Genomic DNA, 19926 nt, shown 5'->3' on the forward strand with positions numbered 1-19926 from the left:
TCCAAAAGATTTTCACTGGCCAGTTTTTTCAGAACTATATCACTAGGTCCTTCTTCCCAATCTGTCTTAGTCTGGAAGCTCTACTGAAACCTGTCTACCATGGGTGACCCTGCTGGTATTTGAAATACTGGTGGCATAGCTTCCAGCATCACAGCAACATGCAAGCCACCACAGTAGGACAAACTGACAGACGAGTGGTGGGATGTATTCATATGTTTCAGGGATTAAGATGTGGGCATATTTGGGAGAGTCCATTATTCTGCCTACCTCAGAAAGGCTTCGGCTTCACTCCAAACTCTCTCATTAACAGCCACTACTGTATTGTTGGAAATTTTAATTCCTACTTGTTTAAAAACAAACAAAAAATATTTTAATTACCAATACTGCAACCTCTTTTACTACTGCTGCTATCACTACCTGTCCTTCCTACCTGTCATTCTGTGCTTATCTAGATTTACCAACACCTTTTACTATTTCTTTGCTCAACATTACTTTCTGGCAATATTGCTTTTAGAACTATTTCTCTTCTTGCTGAAATACATTATTTGGTTCTTTCCATGAGATTCTTTATTTTAGTCTCATGATAGTTTTGCAGAGAATAAGATTTTATTCTCTTTGGTGAAATATTCATCTGTTATGTAGGTCTTTAAACGTCTTCTCATGGAGTTTAAAATTTTTTATCCATAATGGACTTGTGCTTTCTTCATTAAGGATACTCATGGAGAAAATGTGTTGTTACTGCAAATGTTTGCCTTTTGTTTCTATTATATTTTCTGGTTGCTTACCTCTAAAGAAGCAAAATACCATTGATTTTTATGTTTTATACAACGACTGGGCAATTCTAATAGTTTATCTATAGATTATGCTGACTTTTCTATGTAGATGAGCATATCTTCAAAGAATTTGATTTTTCCCTCCTTCCCTTATATTTATTTTATGTCATTTCTTTATCTTGTCTTATAGCATTGGCCAGGTTCTACAGAATTTATAACAATATTTACACATAATATACATGTTGACAATAAACATGATTAAAGCTTATTTTTAGATTTTCTGTTGATGAATCATGCCTTCGTTCCAGTTTTAAAGTATACTTGTTTGTGATATTATTTTTAATATACAGTTATATTTTGTTATTTATATTTTATGTAGGATTTTGCAACTATGTTATTATTATAATACCTATTTTAAACTGTGTATATTGACTTTCTCTACATGAGAATGTAAGTTCAAGGGGCTAGAGACTTTGTATGCCTTTTCACCAGTTTCTTTAGTAATTAAATATATGCTTAGAACATAGTAGATACCTGATACACATTTGGAACTCTGGTGGTGCAGTGGTTAAGAGCACAGATAGTAACCAAAAGGTCGGCAGTTCAAATCTACCAGCCATTCCTTGGAAACCCTGTGGAGCAGTTCTACTCTGTCCTATAGGATAGCTATGAGTTGGAATCGACTAGACAGCAACGATTTCAATATATATTTATTGAATTACTAAGTAAAAAAATATGTTTATAAATGATATGATCTGTGATTTTCATTTCTTTTACTTGCTCTACTCAGTTTCAAAATCATGGTAATATTAACCTCATAAAATTATTTGAGAGTTGTTAACTATTTTTATATTTTCTCGAATATCTTAGATCTATTTTAACATCAGAATTGACTTGATAGCAATGATAGCAGGTAGTATTTGAATTTCTAGATTTTGCAAGAACTCATACATATTCTAAACTTGGGAATTTTCTATGGCACAGGTCAGTGATAATTGTTTCAATTAAGGACACTAAAGTAGATCTGCTTTTCTTCTGAAAATAGTAAATCATATTTTGAGCAGCTAAAAAATTTTAAGATCCTCAGTATAACCCAACCTGGGGTTTCCTTACATGGATAAGCAATTGTAAGGGAGACAAAATAGAGATTTGGTAATGTTTCTGTAATTTTAAAACCTTACTTTACTGGAGTAAACAAACAAAAAACAATAAACAAATAAAAGGTCGAATAAAACTTTGGTTTTGTTTATTTGTTCATTTTTTATTTCCTGCCTTAGGGTAATTCGTAATCTCTTTCGGGAAACTCAAATGCCTTCCCTACTGATTTTTAAAAATTGAGGAAAAAACTAAGTAAAAAGCATAGTTTAGCTTTAAAAAAAAATTAATGGAAATTTAGAGTTAAATATGTGCACATAGATAATTTTATTCAATCTATAATGTTTTTAGGAAACACCAGCAGGGTTTCAAATATGACTGCCAAGAATTGAGATCATTTAACTTTAGAACTATAATTGAGCATAAAATTACATTAGCCTCATCAGATTTTTGGCTCTGTATCTAATATCACTTATACTTGCATTTATAAGCTATAAGGACCATAAACATGCAATATACAATTATATAGTCCCGTGTCAACTGTTTCAAGTTCTAAAATATACGATTTAAGTTGTGTTTTGGGTGAAGGTGAACAAGAAGGAAAAGATTTCTCCTTTAGTCCTTCAGCCTATGATACATCTTCAACTCCATGCTGATAGCACCTTCCATGTTCTGGAGGATCTAGATTTTATAAGGTTATTTGCTTTCATCTTGCTCCATGCAAACTGTCTTTTGACAGTGCCCAAGTGTCACGCCACTGACCATAGACTGAGCAACCTCCACCCAGTTGAGAACTGTACATTGTCTCACTCAACTATGGAGCTAGGTTAGTTGTCTTTACATTGGCTCCTCCATCCGCTGGTATCCAGCAAATGACAACTTGCCAGGAGTGACCCCTAACAAAGCCTAAGAATTTGGTCAACTTCCGTTTGACTTAGTCATGTGGATAATACCCACAGGTCAATTGCAATATTTTGAGACAGATGTGGAAAACTAGAGATGTGGCATTTGGGTGGAAGAGAAAGTTCCCTCTGATGGAACATGCCCAATATCACCCCAAAATTGAGGTACTGGTAAAATGTTTTCTATTATACAATTTATAATCTCCTTAAAGAAGTGAGCATCCTTTTAACTATTGGACTGTTAAGATGCACATTTTACCAATTAACATCATCATAACTTTATAACTTTATACAAACTCTTAATATAGTAATTATGAAGCTTACATAGATGGTAATCATCCCAGGTTCTATAGTTCCTCAGGCTAGTTGTGCTGTCAGTGAGAGTGAGCAAGAAAAGGAAGCGCTTGATGGTTAGCTCTTTATAGTAAGATACATATATCATCTGGTGAATTAGCAGTCCTGTGAAGATGTTGTAACTCATTTTGAAGCCTTCTGTTTTCAGCTTGAAAAGTTTCTTTGAGCTTTTCGACTTCTTCCTAAAGTAATAAATAAAAACTATGGAGTTTATCAGCTAGCAGAAAAGACTACTTACCTTGGGCAAAATTATAGAGTTAATAAATTAACAGAAAAGACTAATTACTGTGGGAAAAAAGTAATGCCCAAGTCAGTGGGGGAAACACACAAGCAAATCTTTAACTTTTTCTTACTTTTTTTAATCTATCAGTAACAACAGAATCAATCCCTGAATTCTTCTCTTCCATTCATACCTGTTTTCCCTCTCACTCTCGGATTTCCTACTTCTGTAATCATCCATACATCTGTTTCTGTAGCTCCAGAAACATCATCCTCTCTTTGTCCCTAAAATATTGTCTCAGAATTCCATTCTGAGGTTCCCTTCCCCCTCACTCTAAATAATCTCCTTGGGAAACCTTAGTCACAGCTTGATTTCAAGCCTCATTGCTACACAGATGAATGTCTCACATACTTCTAAAAGGGAAAGCTGATCCAGCAGCAGGCTATCCAGAATCAGGTGAAGTGTCTGAGCCTCAGAAGAGGGAATCTGTCCCATGTCTCCAGTTTTGGTGGCAGAAGTAGAAGAAAAGAATGAGGAGATCAAGGACTCCAGGTTGACCATACTGCCCTTCAAAACAGAGCTGTAATCTTAAAAATGTCTTGGAGTAGCACCTGGAAAACTAGTATATACAGGTAGACTGGTCACCCAAGGGGAGGAGTTGGATGCCCTTTGTCCCATAAGGGGACTCACATAGGAATTTTATACCAGGTTTGCAGAAGCAAGTGTGGACTTAACTCAGCAGAGATGACAGTTTTGATAATTTGCTAGGCTTTGGAATGTTGGCACTTAGTTATGTCTTTGGAGTCTCATTTTTCTGAAAATGAGTACATAACAGTTTGGCTTCACAGTGAATGTAGTAGATGAGGCAATGCATGCAAAGTGTTTGTAAAACACTTGGTAAATCAGAACTACTGCCTATTGAGTCATAATAATAACGGATGAGATGAAACAAAATTTGCCAGTTGAAGAACTTCAGAACCAGAGATGATCAAGTCAAGGACAGGGTCATAGAGACAGTAATATTAAATTAATTAGGTAATCTATGACTGAAGCAAAAGATTGTCCAGAGCAGCTAATAAGTTAACAGAAAGGAATAATAACTGTGGGCTATTTTATTTTATTTTTATAAATTATAGCGCTTACTGTGTTCCAGGCACCATTGCAAACACAACTATTAACTCATGCAATTATCAAAACCATCCTATAAGATAGGTATTAGTACTATTTACCTTCTGCAGAAGAGGAAACTGAGCAACAGAGGGGTTAGTTAAGTTGCCTAAATCATGTATTTTGTAAGTGGTGCAAATGGGAGTCATACCCAGATAGTCTGCCTCCAGAGTCCTTACTCTGGGTCACAGTATTATGCTGCCTCTTCCTCCTTGTCATTGCTGCCTGTGCTCATCATAAAGGGAGAAGACTACAATCCCCAAATGATACAATTGCTGCATACCTGGATTTTACGCTCCTGGGCCCTCTGTTGCTCTGCCAGCCAGTTTGCTCTGTCCCTCTCCATCTGTCTCACTTGCTCCTGGTGGAGTCTCTCCCTCTGCTCCATCATTAGCTGATTCTGCCTTTCAATCTCCTCCAACCTTCGTGCTTCAGCCTGTGCAGCCTCTGCTTTCAAGCGTGCCTCTGAGGACAAAGAGGGAAACAACAAACTATCTAGGATTGAGGTGTCCCTTCCTTCTTCTACCTTCCACTCTTGTTACAGAGAAAATTCCTTGGGGCCCTTTTCTCCTTTCAGGTAGCCATAATACAGCTGCTTATACATGCCACACCCAGATATGGCCTCAGGAAGTGAGAAGCGTCTTCACCATCCCTGCCCTAATTTGATGATCCCAGGTGGACCAGGGCAAGTTAATTTAAAGTTAGTAGATATTTCTGGTTTGTCTTCCATTTTCTTCTCACCTTTCAACTCCTTTTCCTTTGCTGTGAGAGTCAGGTCTGTCTGTAGAATTGCATCACTCACAGACTCCTTGGACATTAAATATTTCTGCAGAGTTTTGTCAGCCTAAGAATCCCCAAAACATGCGGTTAGAACAGGAAATGATGGTTAGAAAGGTAAACATGTTCATTTCTGTGTCCTCCCAGCATCTTTTCCTCCCTGGAAGTGCTCAGCCTACACTGGTAGAACTGCCAGTCAAGCTTCTCCTGTCTCAGGGGTGGGCACTTTCTCCAGGCTGGCCAATCAGATACAAGGCCAGCAGATACAAAGAACTTATTGACAAGCAAGGAAATACAGCGACCTGGGTTTTTTTTAAAGACTGAGCAGACTGCTGGGAAAAAGATGCTATCTCTGCAGAGTCAGAGGACACTAAGGACAAGCTAAGGTTGAAGCTGTTGGTGTTGTCTTTGTTGCCATCTGGGGTGAGCTTGGCTGAGAATAAAGCCAAAAGGGAGGAAAAAGAAACAGCACCAACAAAAAAAAATGAAGTGGGGTGGGGGTGGGAAATAGCAAGGAGGAGAATTGATGACATTGTTTAAACTCCTGAATGTAGGTGTGCTTAAAACTAAATTAAAACCTTTTGCTTTTAGTCTTTGTGAGCCAATAAACTATTGTTTTTTCTTAAGTTACTTTTAGTTGTTGGGTTTCTGCCCTGTGGCACCAAAAAGATCCTGCCGTAATAGATGTTGCGATAAAAGTCTTGTGATTTTGCTGATATTTCAATTTAATTTCACAGTCATTATTAGAGCAAAATCCTGTACTAGGAACACTAATAGGAGGCACATAGTAGGTTTTTTATTCCATGCTTATTGAATGAAACTGTAACTACTAGACAGAGATATAAATCTTGTCTGTGTGCCTGTATATGTCTTTCCTCTTATCTCACTGAATTTTATAAGAACCCCCTTCCCCACTACCCAGCAGTTTTCCAGAATTAATAGATAAATTAGGAGTACCTCTATTCCCTTCCTGGGCTTCTGATAGTAATTTTTCTTCAGCCTTTCCATCTTTAGAATGTAGAGACGATATCCTCCAGGTTTAGAATAAATCCCTTGATTCACTTCTTCTTCTAGAGGACTGAAAATATCCTGAAGTAAAGCTGAGCAACGATCCGATGATGCCTGCAGATTCTGCTTACAAAAGTTCTTCTGTTTTGCTTCTAGCTGGATCTTCAGAGAAACACATCAGCATTTCTAGCAATGATTTTCAAAAAGAATCTATATTTTTTCTAGAAAGTTAGAAATCTCCTGAAACACCTTTCTCTTGTTATTTTTCCCTTAGCATTGATCAGTAGATCACAGATCTCTACTCTCATGCCCTTATTTTAAATGCACTTATTGCTTTTTTAACATTTCTGGTTTCAATATTCTACTGGACTTGGGATTTCATATAAGGAGGTCATTATTGGAATAATTGTGGTACTGCTAATGCCACTCCAGTTTTTAATGACATCAATTTCTTAGTTTTTGCCTGGAATGATATCAGCCTAGTCTACAAAGCCTGGATACATAAATTTTTAGAAAATACAACTGGAAATTTTGTATGCTTAATTAATAAAAATGAAAAGTTAATACTATTAAAAATGTAATTTTAAAAGAATAATATTATTAAAAAAATGGGGCCATGGAAATAACATGGAAAGGTGGATTATAGGCACATGAAAGTTTTGAAATCTATAGGGCCTACAATAGTTGCCTTTTTTTTTTCCCTTCAAAATAACAATGATATCTTGGCCATATAAATGATAATCATTATTTTCCAGTCTTGTAAGAATGGTTTTTCTTAACTAAGTCTCCATTTTTTCCCTTTCATAGCAATACTTTGCCTTCTACTCACGCTAATCTCCTTGAACTTATCCTTATCCAACAACAACAAAAATTACCTGCAAATCCTTCAGGAATTTTTGGTCCACATCCTTGAAGGAGCTCTTCATGAAGACCTCGATGGCCCGCCTCTCACTGGCCCTGTGCAGGGCCAGCAGCTCCTGGTGGGCTTCCGTGGGCAGCTGCACCTTCTGGCTCATCTGCTTGTCATAGTGGGCAATGGCCTTTTGCACTGCAGCCGAGTTCTCTATCTGGGCCAAGGCCAGGACTGTGTCCTCCATGCAGGGCAGATCCCCACTGCTGATGACATTGACATAGGTCAGCACCAAGCTCTCCAGACCTACAGAAGGGAACAAAATTGGTGACTGTCAGTTGATGGGAGGGAGGAGAACAACCTGTATTCTGTATAGTCCTGAGACTGTTAATTTAATTATCTCTGAATCAACTGCTAGAGTATTCTGTATGCCTTTTAACTGTTACAAGTACTAGTTTTAAGAATTTTTCTGAGAAAAATACTGATGAAAAATTTGTGAGCCTCTGAGTCTAGAGGATTTTAAAGCTTTTGTTTCCTCTTCCCTCACTGTTCAAAGAGAAATTATTGAAATAAATTATCAGGATAAGTTTTTTTTTTTTTCCAAGATATTAGGACTTTGTCTTTTGTTAGCCTTTCTGTCTTTCCCTCCCCTCTTTTTCCTCCCCTCCCCTTCCTCTTCTTCATTTCTAATTTGTGAAAAAGATTATGCAGAAGACTTGGCTTTCTTTTTGTGGTGCAGGTCACTAGTCTTGTGTCTGGCCTAGGTAAATGGGTGCTCTCGGATATCCTCTCATCAGAACCCCAAGTACAGTCCAACTCTTCCTGACTGGACCTGGACTTTGCTGGTTTTAGGACTGAAATTCCCACATCCTAGAAAAAGCCAACTTTGGCAAATAAGAATAGTTAGTAACTCTATAGAGAGCAGTTCCTTGGAACTCAATTCTGGGCCTTTCTCTCTCATACCACATTCCCATCCTTTATTATGGTTTTAAGTACCATTTATATGGATGACTCTCAAATTTTATTTCCTGCTCCGACTTCATTTTTCAGGCTTTAGATGTGTATGTTTAAATGGCTTCATAACATCCCTTCTCATGTGTATCAAACAAAAGTCAGCACAAAAAAATCCAAATCCAAACAAAATTCATTTACCCTGAAAAACTATTCTTCCTCCAGATATCCCCATCTCAGTAAATAATACAACCATAGAAGCAATTGCTTAAGCCCCAAACCCTGGAGTCAGATTTGATGCTTCCTTCTCTTTAATCCCTACATTCCATCCATTATCAGTCCTTACAGATTTCACATCCAAAATATGTGTGGAGCCTGTATTTTGCCATCTTCACTGCTATAACCTTATCCAACACATTCCCATCTATTGTTGGACCATTGTAAACAGAATCTATCTTTTAATTCTTTCCCTTACACCCCTACAAAATACTCAGAAGGATAGTTTTAAATATAAATTAGATAATTTACCTCTCTGCCTAATTTCCTTCTATATCCTCCCATGGAACTTAGAATAAACTCTGATCTCCTCAAAGTGATCTACTAGGCTTTTCAAGAACTGCTCCCTGCATGCTTCTGCAATCATGTTCCACTCTTATTCACTCTACTCTGTGTCAATCACATTGTCTTTCTTTTTATTTTCTTGAAATTGGGAAGTTCTTTCCTGTCTCAGCACCTTCTCATATAATATCCCCTCTGTCTGCAAAGCTATTCCTCCCTGTTCTTCTTCTGGTTAACTCCTACTGACTTTTAAATTCTCATCTTAAACATCACTTTTATAGACAAGTATTCTCTATCCCTCTTCCTTAAACTATTTCCCACCTGCCTAAACCCCCTTAGTCTCTTACACCAAAAGCAAGCCAAACCCATTGCCAATGAGTCAATTATAACTCTTTACAACCATATAGGACAGAGAAGAACTGCCCCCTAGGGTTTTCTTGGCTGTAATCTCCACAGCAGCAGATTGCCACATCCTTCTCTGAAGCTAGTGGGTTAGAACTGCTGACCTTTAGGATAGCAGCCAAATGTTAACCACTATACCACCAGGGGTCCCCTTACTATCTCATAACAACCTATTATTTTGATTTATTGTGCTTATCACCATTTATCATGATGCATTTTTAAACTTTTTAAGGTACCTTTTTATTCCTATTTTTCTGGAATGAGGATAGAAGTCACATTTCTTTTATTCACCATTATACCCAGTGGTTGGTACTGTTGTTGTTACATTGCAGGCATTTACTAAATATGTTTTAATTGATGGACAAGAGAATTGCACTAAGGTTAGTGGCAGAGCCTGCACTGACATATATAAAGCATTTTCCTTTCCTTGACTTTGTCACTCTGTATAGATTTCATGGAAGGATATTTCATAAATGAGGAACTGAGAAGTTTGTGTAGAAAGTTACTATAACAGAATTGAAATCCAATTATTTTCCCTTTTTCACCTTACTTTTAAGAATATTAGATGACTTTAGAAATAGTTTTATCTAATATTCATAACAGTAAGATGAAAAAAGGGAAAAGAACTATACTTCAATTCTGTTATAGTAACTTTCTATGCTAACTTCTCAGCTCTCCATTTATAATAGATGACATCAGAAACAGTTTTACTGGAAACCTGGTGGTTTAGTGGTGAAGAGCTTGACCAGTTCAAATCCACCAGCTGCTCCTTGGAAACTCTATGGGGCAGTTCTACTCTATCCTATGAGGGTCACTATGAGTCAGAAATGACTCAACGGCACCTAACAACAAAAATAGTTTTAGTTCCAAGGTAAATTTCATACATGTGATCCTTGTATTGTGATTTTCTTGGCATCTGTAGTCTATACACTTGTTGGAAGTAATTCTTATGCCCCCCTGCTTTATCCTCTAAAAGGGACAGAGGAAAGTCCAGGTAAGGAGTGAGGAGAGAGAGAGAAGACTCACGAGGTCCATTGACTGTGATGCCACCTGAAAGAGTCTTGGGTTTGGAATTACTGAAGATGTAGGAGCAGAACTCTGCAGCTTGTTCTACGAACTCAGGGTTCAGCTCTCCCTCCTGTAGCTGCTCAAGGCGGATAAGGTTTTTCCTCTGAGCGGGCCGGTCAAAGATGAAGCACTTCTTTTGGGGGAAGAACTTTCGGATGCATAATCGAGGCTCATTAAAACTTTTAGTTTTTTGATCAGTACCTGGGGGAATAAAAATTAGAGGTAGTACAGCTTCAAACTAATTACCACAAATAAGTGATTCCTCAATGCCAAAATTTTCACAAAGCCTATATAAGGAAATAAAAATTAGCTAAGTATGGATCAGAAATTAAAAAAAAAAAGGAATGGGGTAGTACGACTGCAAACTAACCACAAGTAATTGATTCCTCTATGTCATAGTTTTCACAAAGCCTATGTAAGGAAACAAAAATCAGCTAATTATGGACCAGAAATACAAAGAAGGAATGGGATAGAGAACGAAAAGTCTTTCTCCAAGAAGAGAAATTGGATCTAATTAACTCAGTCAAGTAATGTTTTCACGTCATCTAGCACAACTGCCAAAGCATGGTTAAGAAACTCTGATTTTCAGCACCTATACGGAAATGGTCATTCTTGATATTGTTATCTATTTGCCACCCAACCATCAGTCCCAGGAACCTTTTTTTAACTTCAGTGAAAGCTCCAGGTACTCATCAGCAGTGATGGGTTGTCCATTTGCTTCCAGCTCCAGGGAGAAATCTCTCAGAGTCCACACGAAGGCTGGAAAGAAGCTCACAAAGTTAGCTGAGTCATCAACTTCACTATTTCCAGGTGAGGATTTTGCCCTGATTCGATCTGTCAGCTCAGTCACATAGCTGAGATGTTAACTTAGGAAAAGTGCAGAAAAACAATGGCAGAAAATATAAGGCTATATTTTCTTCTAATGCTTATGTGAAACAATCTGTTTTCTCTTCATTATCTTATTCATTCATTCATTCCACAAATATTTTTTGAGCACCTTTATGAACCAGGCACTGGACCAGGGACTAAGAATATTGCAATACATGAGTCAATACTACCATCATAGAGTTTACACTCTAATGAGAGAGATAGTAAACAAGTAACCAAAAATATAATAAATAATCAGACATTGATAACAATTCTCTTGAAGAAAAATGAACCAGGCTGAAGGGTTAGACAATAGCTATGTGTGCATCTGCATTTGGTGTTGGTTTATGTAGTTGTCCAGATAGTCCTCTCTCAGCTGATATTTGCACAGAGATCTGAATGAATGGAGTGAGCCATCCACACAGAAATCCATTGGAGGAGCATTCCAGGGAAAGGTAAAAGCACTTGCAAACCGTTAGATAGGAAATAACTGAGCGTGTCCAATGTATAGCAAGAAGACTGGTAAGGATAAGACAGATTCCAAGAAGAGACAATGGACAGACCATGTAAGCCCGGAAGCCATCATAAGGGATTTAAATTTTAATCTAAATTTAATGGGACGCCCTTGGGGGTTTTGAGTTGAGAGAGCATATGGTTTGATATACTATTTTTTAAAAGATTATTATGGCTAGGGTACCATCTATAAGAAGCAACAGTATAATCAGGGAGAGCAATTAGGCAGTTTAAGAGGGAACCTAGATGAGAGATGATGGAGGGCTTAGACTAGAGTTATCACAAACCAAGTTGTGAGGATTGGTCTGGGGAAATTTTTTTGAAAGTGCTGCTTACAGGGCATGCTGATTGATAGTTTCTAGGGTATAGGAAAGTCATCATTCAGGATGATTCCAAAATTTTGATCATCACTCACATGATGATGTGAGGATTTATTGTGATGAGGAAGACTGGGAAAGAATGGGTTTGTACAGGAAAATTAAGAATTCTGTTTTGTACATATTAAGTTTGAGATCTAATGGATCTAAATGGAGATGATGAGAATGTAGCTGTATATACAAGTTTAAAGCTTGTTATAATTGAGAGCAGAGGTTATGATTGGAGATATAAATTTGATGGTGATAGACATAAATGGTACAGAACACCTTGAGATGTAGAGTTGAAAAGAGGCCCAAGAACTAAAGAGCTATAATATTTAGAGATCACGAAGAGGAAGAGGATGAAAAGGTATAATCAATGAAGAAGCTGGGAATTTAAAGAAATAAAGTATTCTATTCTAACAATGAGCTCAAACATAGCAATGATTGTGAAGATGGTGCAGGACTGGGCCGTATTTTGTTGTGTTGTACATGGGGTCGCTATGTGTCAGAACCAACTGGACAGCACCTAACAACAACAACAACATGGTATTCTAGACACCAAAACGATCAAGTGTATTAGAAGGGAGGAAGAGATCGTTTTTTCAAATGCTGCTGAAAAAGCAAATAAGATGAGGACTGAGACCTGACCATTAGATATGGAAATATCAAGGTAACCTTGACAAAAAAAGCTAATTCCATGCAATGCTTGAAAGTGAGTTTGTGGAAACAGGTGACGTAGCTGGTAATGTCCAAGATTAGGTAACGCAGGAAAGTGGAAGAAAAGGTTATGAGGAAGTAACGGAACTGAGAGATCAAAGTGTTGGATGAGTGTCTATTGGTTGCTGAAGTCTCTAGAAAGATAGTAAACTAGGAGCTAAAAATCTTTAACAAATGAGAGGTAAGTTTACCGAGATGATTGCAACAAAGAAGGGTGACATAGTCTGAGGGCATGTGCTTCAAAGCAGCTTCTCTTTTTTATTGGGAGTAGAAAGACAAAATATGTGGAAGCAAGGATGTCACCTAACTCATCTCTGGGACCTGTGAAAAGCAAGGTGCAAAGAAAAAAAAAATCACCATTTGAGACCACTTGATGGGCCTGTAAAGGAAACAGTGTTGGCAGGGGACAGCCAGGTGACAGTTAAAAGGGAACATTTAGAGAAAATGATAAGGATATAACAATTTTGTTGAAGTGAGAACACAAGTTCTAGAGGACTTTGAGGGTTTGGAGTGAGAGGGGAAATTAAGTTATACAGGGGATGTACAGACTCTTGTGTAGCTGAGGATAATGTGTGACCAGGAAGGTTTGGACTTCTCAGGGTGATTGAGGTAAACTGGGATGTTGAGGATAATGGGATTCATTATGGAAGGGACTTACGAATTCTTCTGTAGTTACCCACCTTTATACCTGGTGAAAAAATGTAACTGCTCTTTTCTAGATTTGGTGCTATTCGGGACTACAAAAAGGATACTGCAGTTGGTCCATGGCCTGCTGGTTGATGGTTCCCATGCTATTGTATACAAAGGTGCTGCTCAGTAGTATCGCCAAAGCAAAGATCCAGGAGTCATTCTGGTTGTCTCCCTAGAAGTCAGTGCAGAAATCACATAGAAGAGTGACTAAGAGCATGTCCTTTTGTTTCAGATAAACCAAGTTTGAACTCCAGCTCTGCCTCACGTTACATGTAGAAACTTAGGTAAATCACTTCCTTGTATATTATTTTTTTCCATCTGCGCAATGAGTTTTTAACTTTCAATTTATAGTGTTGTGAAATTTAAATAAGGTATTGTATATAAAGGCATACCAGAGTGTTAAGAACATAAGTACCTAAAAGTGGTAGCTATTATGATCAGCTACTAATATTCAAACATGTCTTCTGAACTTAAATGTGGCCCTATTCCATTCCAATGACACATCTTAGTAAGGAACCTTTTAGACAATAGTTAAAATATGCTATTTTAACAATATTTTTTTTAGCCCAAGACTTAAAAGAGTCATACTGTATCTTCCTTTATGAACAAAGATATTGTCATGAGATCTTACACTTTGACTTCTTCTCTTACTGGTAGTTCTGCTATGGATAAGACTATTTCTTGGCATGTCTCTGGGTCCCCATTTGAAAAGTCAGACATGTTTGTAAAATATCTAATCAGGTTTAGTGGCACTTTCAGTAGGCTCAACAAAACATTTTGCTATGATATATGTGAAAGACACATGGTTAAAGTTGTAATTAGTCATTACTTTATGGACTGCGTAACCTAATTATTTGACCTTATTATCCTCTCTCCATACTTGTGTTATGGGGTTCAGGGTACATGGTATGCTCTGACTCCCAAATCAGTACTTTATGCTCCGAGGTTATGCTTACTTTTCTCACACAGAGCTGGCTTTAGTTAGCTAATGAATTGGATCCTAGGTCAAACTTTCAACTTTACCAAGTAAAGAAAACCAATAATACATTGATATGATCAACTGAAAGCATAAATCAACATTTGGGGAGTGGTAGTGCAAAGAGGGCTACATATCTGGCATACGTAGAATTTAAAAGATTTGTGTTTACCTTCTCTACATCTCCCAGTCCCTCAGTGTCAAGTAGAACTAGGGTGTGGTTTGGCATATTGGGATGAGGCACACACCACATCCAAATTCCCTTAGTGTTAGACTGCACTGTGGAGCCCAAGGGGAAGCCTGCAAAGAGGAAATGAGGTATTTTGGAATGGAGTTTTAACAGATGGTCGTTCTTGATATTGAGATAAAAGTTAACATAGTGAAGGTTAGAAGACATAACTGAAACCACAGCCAGTATTGATGTTAATTATAATCAGAGAAGAGTGAAATTAGAATATTCCATACAGACTGAAACATTTTACTTTACCTTAAAGATCGGTGCAATCTTGCTGTTACTACATGAACATATTAGCAAATGTCTTAGAGTTTATTTTCATGTACATTAATTTCTTATTACTGCCTTATTCTATCCAGGAAAGGTACATTTGTATTGTTAAAAGGGGAAACCGAAGCAAAGCATGTAGCAAGAATGAGCTGACTCTTATTGTCCCAGAGGGAAGACAAAAATTACAACTGTGGACTTAAAGATAGCTTTCAATATTCATCCCACCTGTAAACTTTCTCCTTTACATCACCATATTCGATGTTGAGTAGTGTGAGTGATCAAAAGGTACTAGATAGAGCTTTGCTGGTTCCACTTACCTTTATTCTTCCTTGCCAGCTTGTTCATCAGGTAGGATTTGCCTGTGCGGTAGAGGCCTACAATAGCCACCACCACAACAGGCTGCTTAACTGCAGACAGGATCTTCAAAGCTGTCTGATTAGCTGTCAGTTTCCCATTAATGTTCTCAATGAGGCACACTGGGCCTGGCATGTGGATCTCTGAGGCCATGTCCAGGGTGTTACCTTTGTCTTCAAGGGAAGAGATGGAATGGAATGCAATTTCTAGACAGTTAGCTGAGCTAAAACATTAGAATATGGATGAAATTCTTGTTTTCTATCCTTGAACTTTGTTCCCTGTTCCATTTTTAAAACTCCTTGTGCAACATCTTGGGTGAGATTTCATATGCTATTGAAGTAAAATGTGTATCATTTCAAATTAGATTGTTATAAATTTAAGATGTTAAATATAATCTCCATGGTAACCACAAACAAATTATCTTAAAAAATATACCCAGAAATGAGAAGCGAATCAAAATAGTTCCTGGCAAAAAAATCAACTAACTACAAAAGAAGGAAGTGATGAAAGAAATCAAGGGCAAAAAATGTATATGACCCACAGAAAACAAATAGCAAAATGGAAAAAAATCTTTCTTATTATTGCTTTAAATGTAAATGGATTAAACTCTCCAATCAAAAACCAGCGGTTAGCAAAATGGATTAAAAAAACAAATAATCCAATTATACACTGTCTACAAGAGACTCATTTTAGATATAAGACACAAATAAGCTGAAAGTGAAAGAATGGAAAAAAGAAAAAAACATTCTGCACAAATAGTAACCAAAAGAGACCTGGGTGGCTATGAGACAAAATAGACTTTAAGTCAAAAACTATTCCAATAGACTAAGAAGAATAGTATATATTGATAGAAGGGTCAGTTCATCAAGAAGATATAACAATTATAAATATATGTCCACCTGACAACAGAGCCCCCAAATATATGAAACAAGCATTGACAGAATTGAACAGAAATATAGACAGTTCCTCAATAATACTGGGAAACTTCAATACACCACTTTTAGTAATGGACTGCACATCTAGAATAAAGGTCAACAAGGATGTAGAGGATTTAAAAAACACTATAAACCAACCAGACCTAACAGAAATATATAGAACACTCCATTCAACAACAGCATAATATACATTTTTCTCCACGGCATGTGGATCATTCTCTAGGATAGACCATATGTTAGGCAAAAAATCAAGGCATCATAAACTTAAAAAGATTGAAATCACACAAAGTATTTTTTTCTAATCACAATGGAATGAACCTAGAACTCAATTACAGAAGAGAAACTGGAAAATTCACAAATATGTGAAAATTAAACATACTCTTAAACAACAACCAACCAACAGATCAAAAAAGAAATCACAAGGGAAATTAGAAAATACTGAGAGAAGAACCAAAATGAAGGCAGAACATACAAAAATATATGGGATGCAACAAGGTAGTTGATAGCTATAAACACCTACGTTAAAAAAGAAGTCACAAATCAATAACCAGACTTTAGACATGGAGAAGTTAAAAAAAGAATAGAAAACTAAGCCCAAAGCTAGCAGAAGGAAGGAAATAATAAACATTAAAGCATAGATAAATAGAGAATAGAAAAATAATAGAAAGACTCAATGAAACCAAAATTTGCTTCTTTGAAATGGTAAATAAAATTGACAAACCTTTAGCTAGACTAACAAAGAAAGGAAGAGAGAAGATGTAAATAACTAAAATCAGAAATGAAAGTTGGGACATTACTACCGACCCAAGAAATAAAAAGGATTGTAAGAGAATTCTAGGACAATTGTACACCAACAAATGAGATAATCCTCGTGAAATGGACAAATTCCTAGAAACACACAAATTACTCAAAATGACTCAAGAAGAAATTGAAAATCTCAATAGTAAAGAGATTGAATCAGTAATCAAAAATCTCCCAACAAAGGAAAGTCCAGGACCAGATAACTTCACTGGTAAAATCTACTAAGTATTTAAAAAAGAATTAAAATCAATCCTTCTGAAACCCTTCCAGAGTAGGAAACACTTCCTAATGCATTCTACAAGGCTAAGGTTACCCTGAAACCAAAACCCAGGTAAAGACACCACAAGAGAGGAAAATAACAGACCAACATCTCTTAAAAAATATAGATGAAAAAATTCTCAACAAAGTACTAGCAAACCAAATCCAACATCATATAAAAAGAAGTGTACGCCATGACCAAATTGGATTTATTCTAGGAATGCAAGGATGTTTTAACATACCAAAATCATTCTAATACACCACATTACTAGTACAAAGAGAAGCAGCATATTATGACAATTGATGCAGAAAATGTATTTGATAAAATCCAACACACATTCATGATAAGAGCACTCAGAAAGCTAGGAATAGAAGAAAAATTTCTCAACATGTTAAAAGCGTTTATGAAAAATCCACAGCTTACATCTGAATGTTTTCTATATAAGATCAGGAAGAAAACTAGGATGCCCACTTTTACCATTGTCACTCAACATTGAACTGGAAATTCTAGCCAGAGCAATTAAGCAAGGAAACTATATAAATGTCATCCAAATTGGAATGTAAGAAATAAAATTATCTCTATTGAACAATAACATCTATAGAAAATTCCAAATAATTCACAAGAAAGCTGTTAGAGCTTTAAACAAATTTAGCAGATTTATAGGTTATAATAAAAAAAAAAAAAGTCTTTGCCATCAAGTCAATTCCAACTCATAACGACTTATAGAACAGAGTAGAACTGCCCAGTAGGGTTTCCAAGGAGCGGCAGGTGGATTCGAACTGTCGACCTTTTGGTTAGCAGCGGAGCTCTTCACCACTGAACTGCTAGGACTCCGAGTGCATATGGTTATAATACAAGGTTGTAACATCAGCACACAAAAATCAGTTGTGCTTCTATACACTAGCAGTAAGCAATCCAAAAAGGAAATTAAGAAAACAATTCCATTTACATAGCATCTAAAGTAATAAAATACCGAGAAATAAATTGAACCAAAGAATTAAAAGTCTCCTACACTGAAAAGTATAAAACATTGCTGAAAAAAATTAAAGAAGACCTAAATTAATGGAAAAGAGCCCTGGTGGTACAATGGTTAAGCACTGACTGCTAACTAAAAGGTTGCTGGTTCAAACCCACCAGTGACTTTGAAAGAGAAACGACCTTCTCCTGTAAAGATGATTTGAAATTTTTGATCATTTTATAGATTTAGAAAGGAGTGAAAACACTTCCATTAGTAATGCATTATCATTGTGTTTTTATCTTGTATCTCAACCCATTTAACCTGAAGTGATCGTGATATAACATTCATTAGCTCTTTGAGATACAAACAGACTATAAGCACCCCAGAGTTTATCCTACGAAAAAGAGCAGGTTGCTTCCAATATACAGTTGATTACTACTGTGAGTAAAAATTCAACAACTACCTGATGTGCTTTTGCTGAGGGCTGGCATGCAAAAGAATGCCACTACTGCCCCCTCCCCCCCCAACTGGGCTTCCTATCTCTTCACTAGAAGATGGCAATTTCTTTTTTTTTTTAATTATGAAGACCCATTTCCTATTTCAACCATGGCCCACAGGGACTGCAGGCAAGCTGATGGTCTATTTGATTTTATAGCATGAGGCATACTATCATAAAATGGGAATCAATCAGTGACTGACTCAGAAAAAGCAACTGCACAAAGATTTTAGAAGCTTCCAAATTACAATAATTTTCAAGTTATTATAAAATGTTGCCTCTTTTTTGCAGATCCCAAGTGGCCTAACTTCTATTTACCTAGAGCTATAAAAGTTGGTCATAAAGGAAAAGAAGGAATGTGAGCTTTATTAAGTAGGTTCTGTCATAAACCAAGGTAATTTTAAAAGGTGTCTAGAAAGAAATGACAGTCTTAAAACGTTCACAGATCTCACTGTAGGCCGTATCTCTGCTGATGCCTAATGCAACACAGAGCACAGCAGTGGACACATAACAGACATGCCACCTGCCTGGTGTTCCACATCAAGCTCCGCAGCAGCACAGTTTGGGGGTGATCATTTTAGAGAAAACTAACTGACCTTTACAAATTTCTCCCCACCCTGGCCAGTCTTACCCAGAGCAGAGACTCTTTAGAGCTAAAAACAAAGCTGCCTTGATGGGAAAGTTCTAAGACTGCTTGCCTTCTTTCCCTTTCTTCTCAGTTTAGCTGCAGTAGTTTTCTGTCACTTTTCTCTTTCACTGGAAGTGTGGGCTTTTATCTTACCCTTCCAGCTTCCTGGGGTTTTCCAGATTTTTTTCTGAGCTCTCATAACTATAAATAAAAAAAAAGAGCCTTGTCTGCCAAGAAATCGGTTAACAGGAAACTGAAAGTACATGATGCAAGGCAGTGACTTAACAACCATAAAAGGAATTACAGAAACTCAGGCTGTGGATGGGTGCATGGTTTTGACACTATTTCTCAGCTGTTGTAGCTGTTGTTGTTAGTTGCCTTCAAATCTGTTCTCATACTGCTCCACAGGGTTTTCAAGGCTGTGACCTTTCAGAAGCAGATAACCAGGCCTGTCTTTCACATGCTTCTGGGCGGGTTCCAACTGACAACCTTTCACCTAGTAGTCGATTGCTTAATTGTTTTTGCTACCCAGGGACTCCATTTCTCAACTAGAATCTTCAAATTTTATTACTGGAAGAGATCTTAGAGGCTGTCTGCAATTAAAAATAAAGGTCCATTGGATTGTTTTAAATGTAATGACATTTTTCTCAGGTTTGGGGCCCAGCTGGAGAAAATTGGATGAGAAAGCCTCATATAGTATTCTTCTAGATCCAATTTCCTGGAAGATTAAACCAATTCACAAT

At 36.9% G+C, this 19926-nt stretch overlaps 1 protein-coding gene across 1 annotated transcript; it reads right to left on the reverse strand.

Moving 5' to 3' along the window:
- Positions 1-2176: 2176 nt before the first annotated feature.
- LOC101359370 (guanylate-binding protein 1-like) lies at positions 2177-19452 on the reverse strand. The gene is made up of 11 exons (XM_004378718.2): positions 19337-19452; positions 15070-15279; positions 14420-14547; positions 13334-13443; positions 10783-10979; positions 10084-10326; positions 7172-7452; positions 6246-6458; positions 5253-5355; positions 4795-4976; positions 2177-3306 (listed from the first exon to the last, which is right to left on the reverse strand). The coding sequence occupies exons 1-11, from the start codon at positions 19446-19448 to the stop codon at positions 3190-3192; spliced, it is 1896 nt and encodes a 631-aa protein (XP_004378775.2). The 5' UTR covers positions 19449-19452; the 3' UTR covers positions 2177-3189.
- Positions 19453-19926: the final 474 nt, after the last annotated feature.

Source organism: Trichechus manatus, unplaced genomic scaffold, assembly GCF_000243295.1.
Source record: "Trichechus manatus latirostris isolate Lorelei unplaced genomic scaffold, TriManLat1.0 scaffold00058, whole genome shotgun sequence".
NCBI classification, from domain to species: Eukaryota; Metazoa; Chordata; class Mammalia; order Sirenia; family Trichechidae; genus Trichechus; species Trichechus manatus.

Bases quoted from the DNA above. Each gene is read 5' to 3' on its own strand.
- LOC101359370 (XM_004378718.2), bottom strand. From the start codon at position 19,448: ATGTACTTTCAGTTTCCTGTTAACCGATTTCTTGGCAGACAAGGCTCT. The intron at 4,977-5,252 runs GTGAGAAGAAAA...CTTTGTCCTCAG, and splicing joins AAAGGAAAAGGAGTTGAAAG to AGGCACGCTTGAAAGCAGAG. The intron at 3,307-4,794 runs GTATGCAGCAAT...TTATTACTTTAG, and splicing joins CCCAGGAGCGTAAAATCCAG to GAAGAAGTCGAAAAGCTCAA.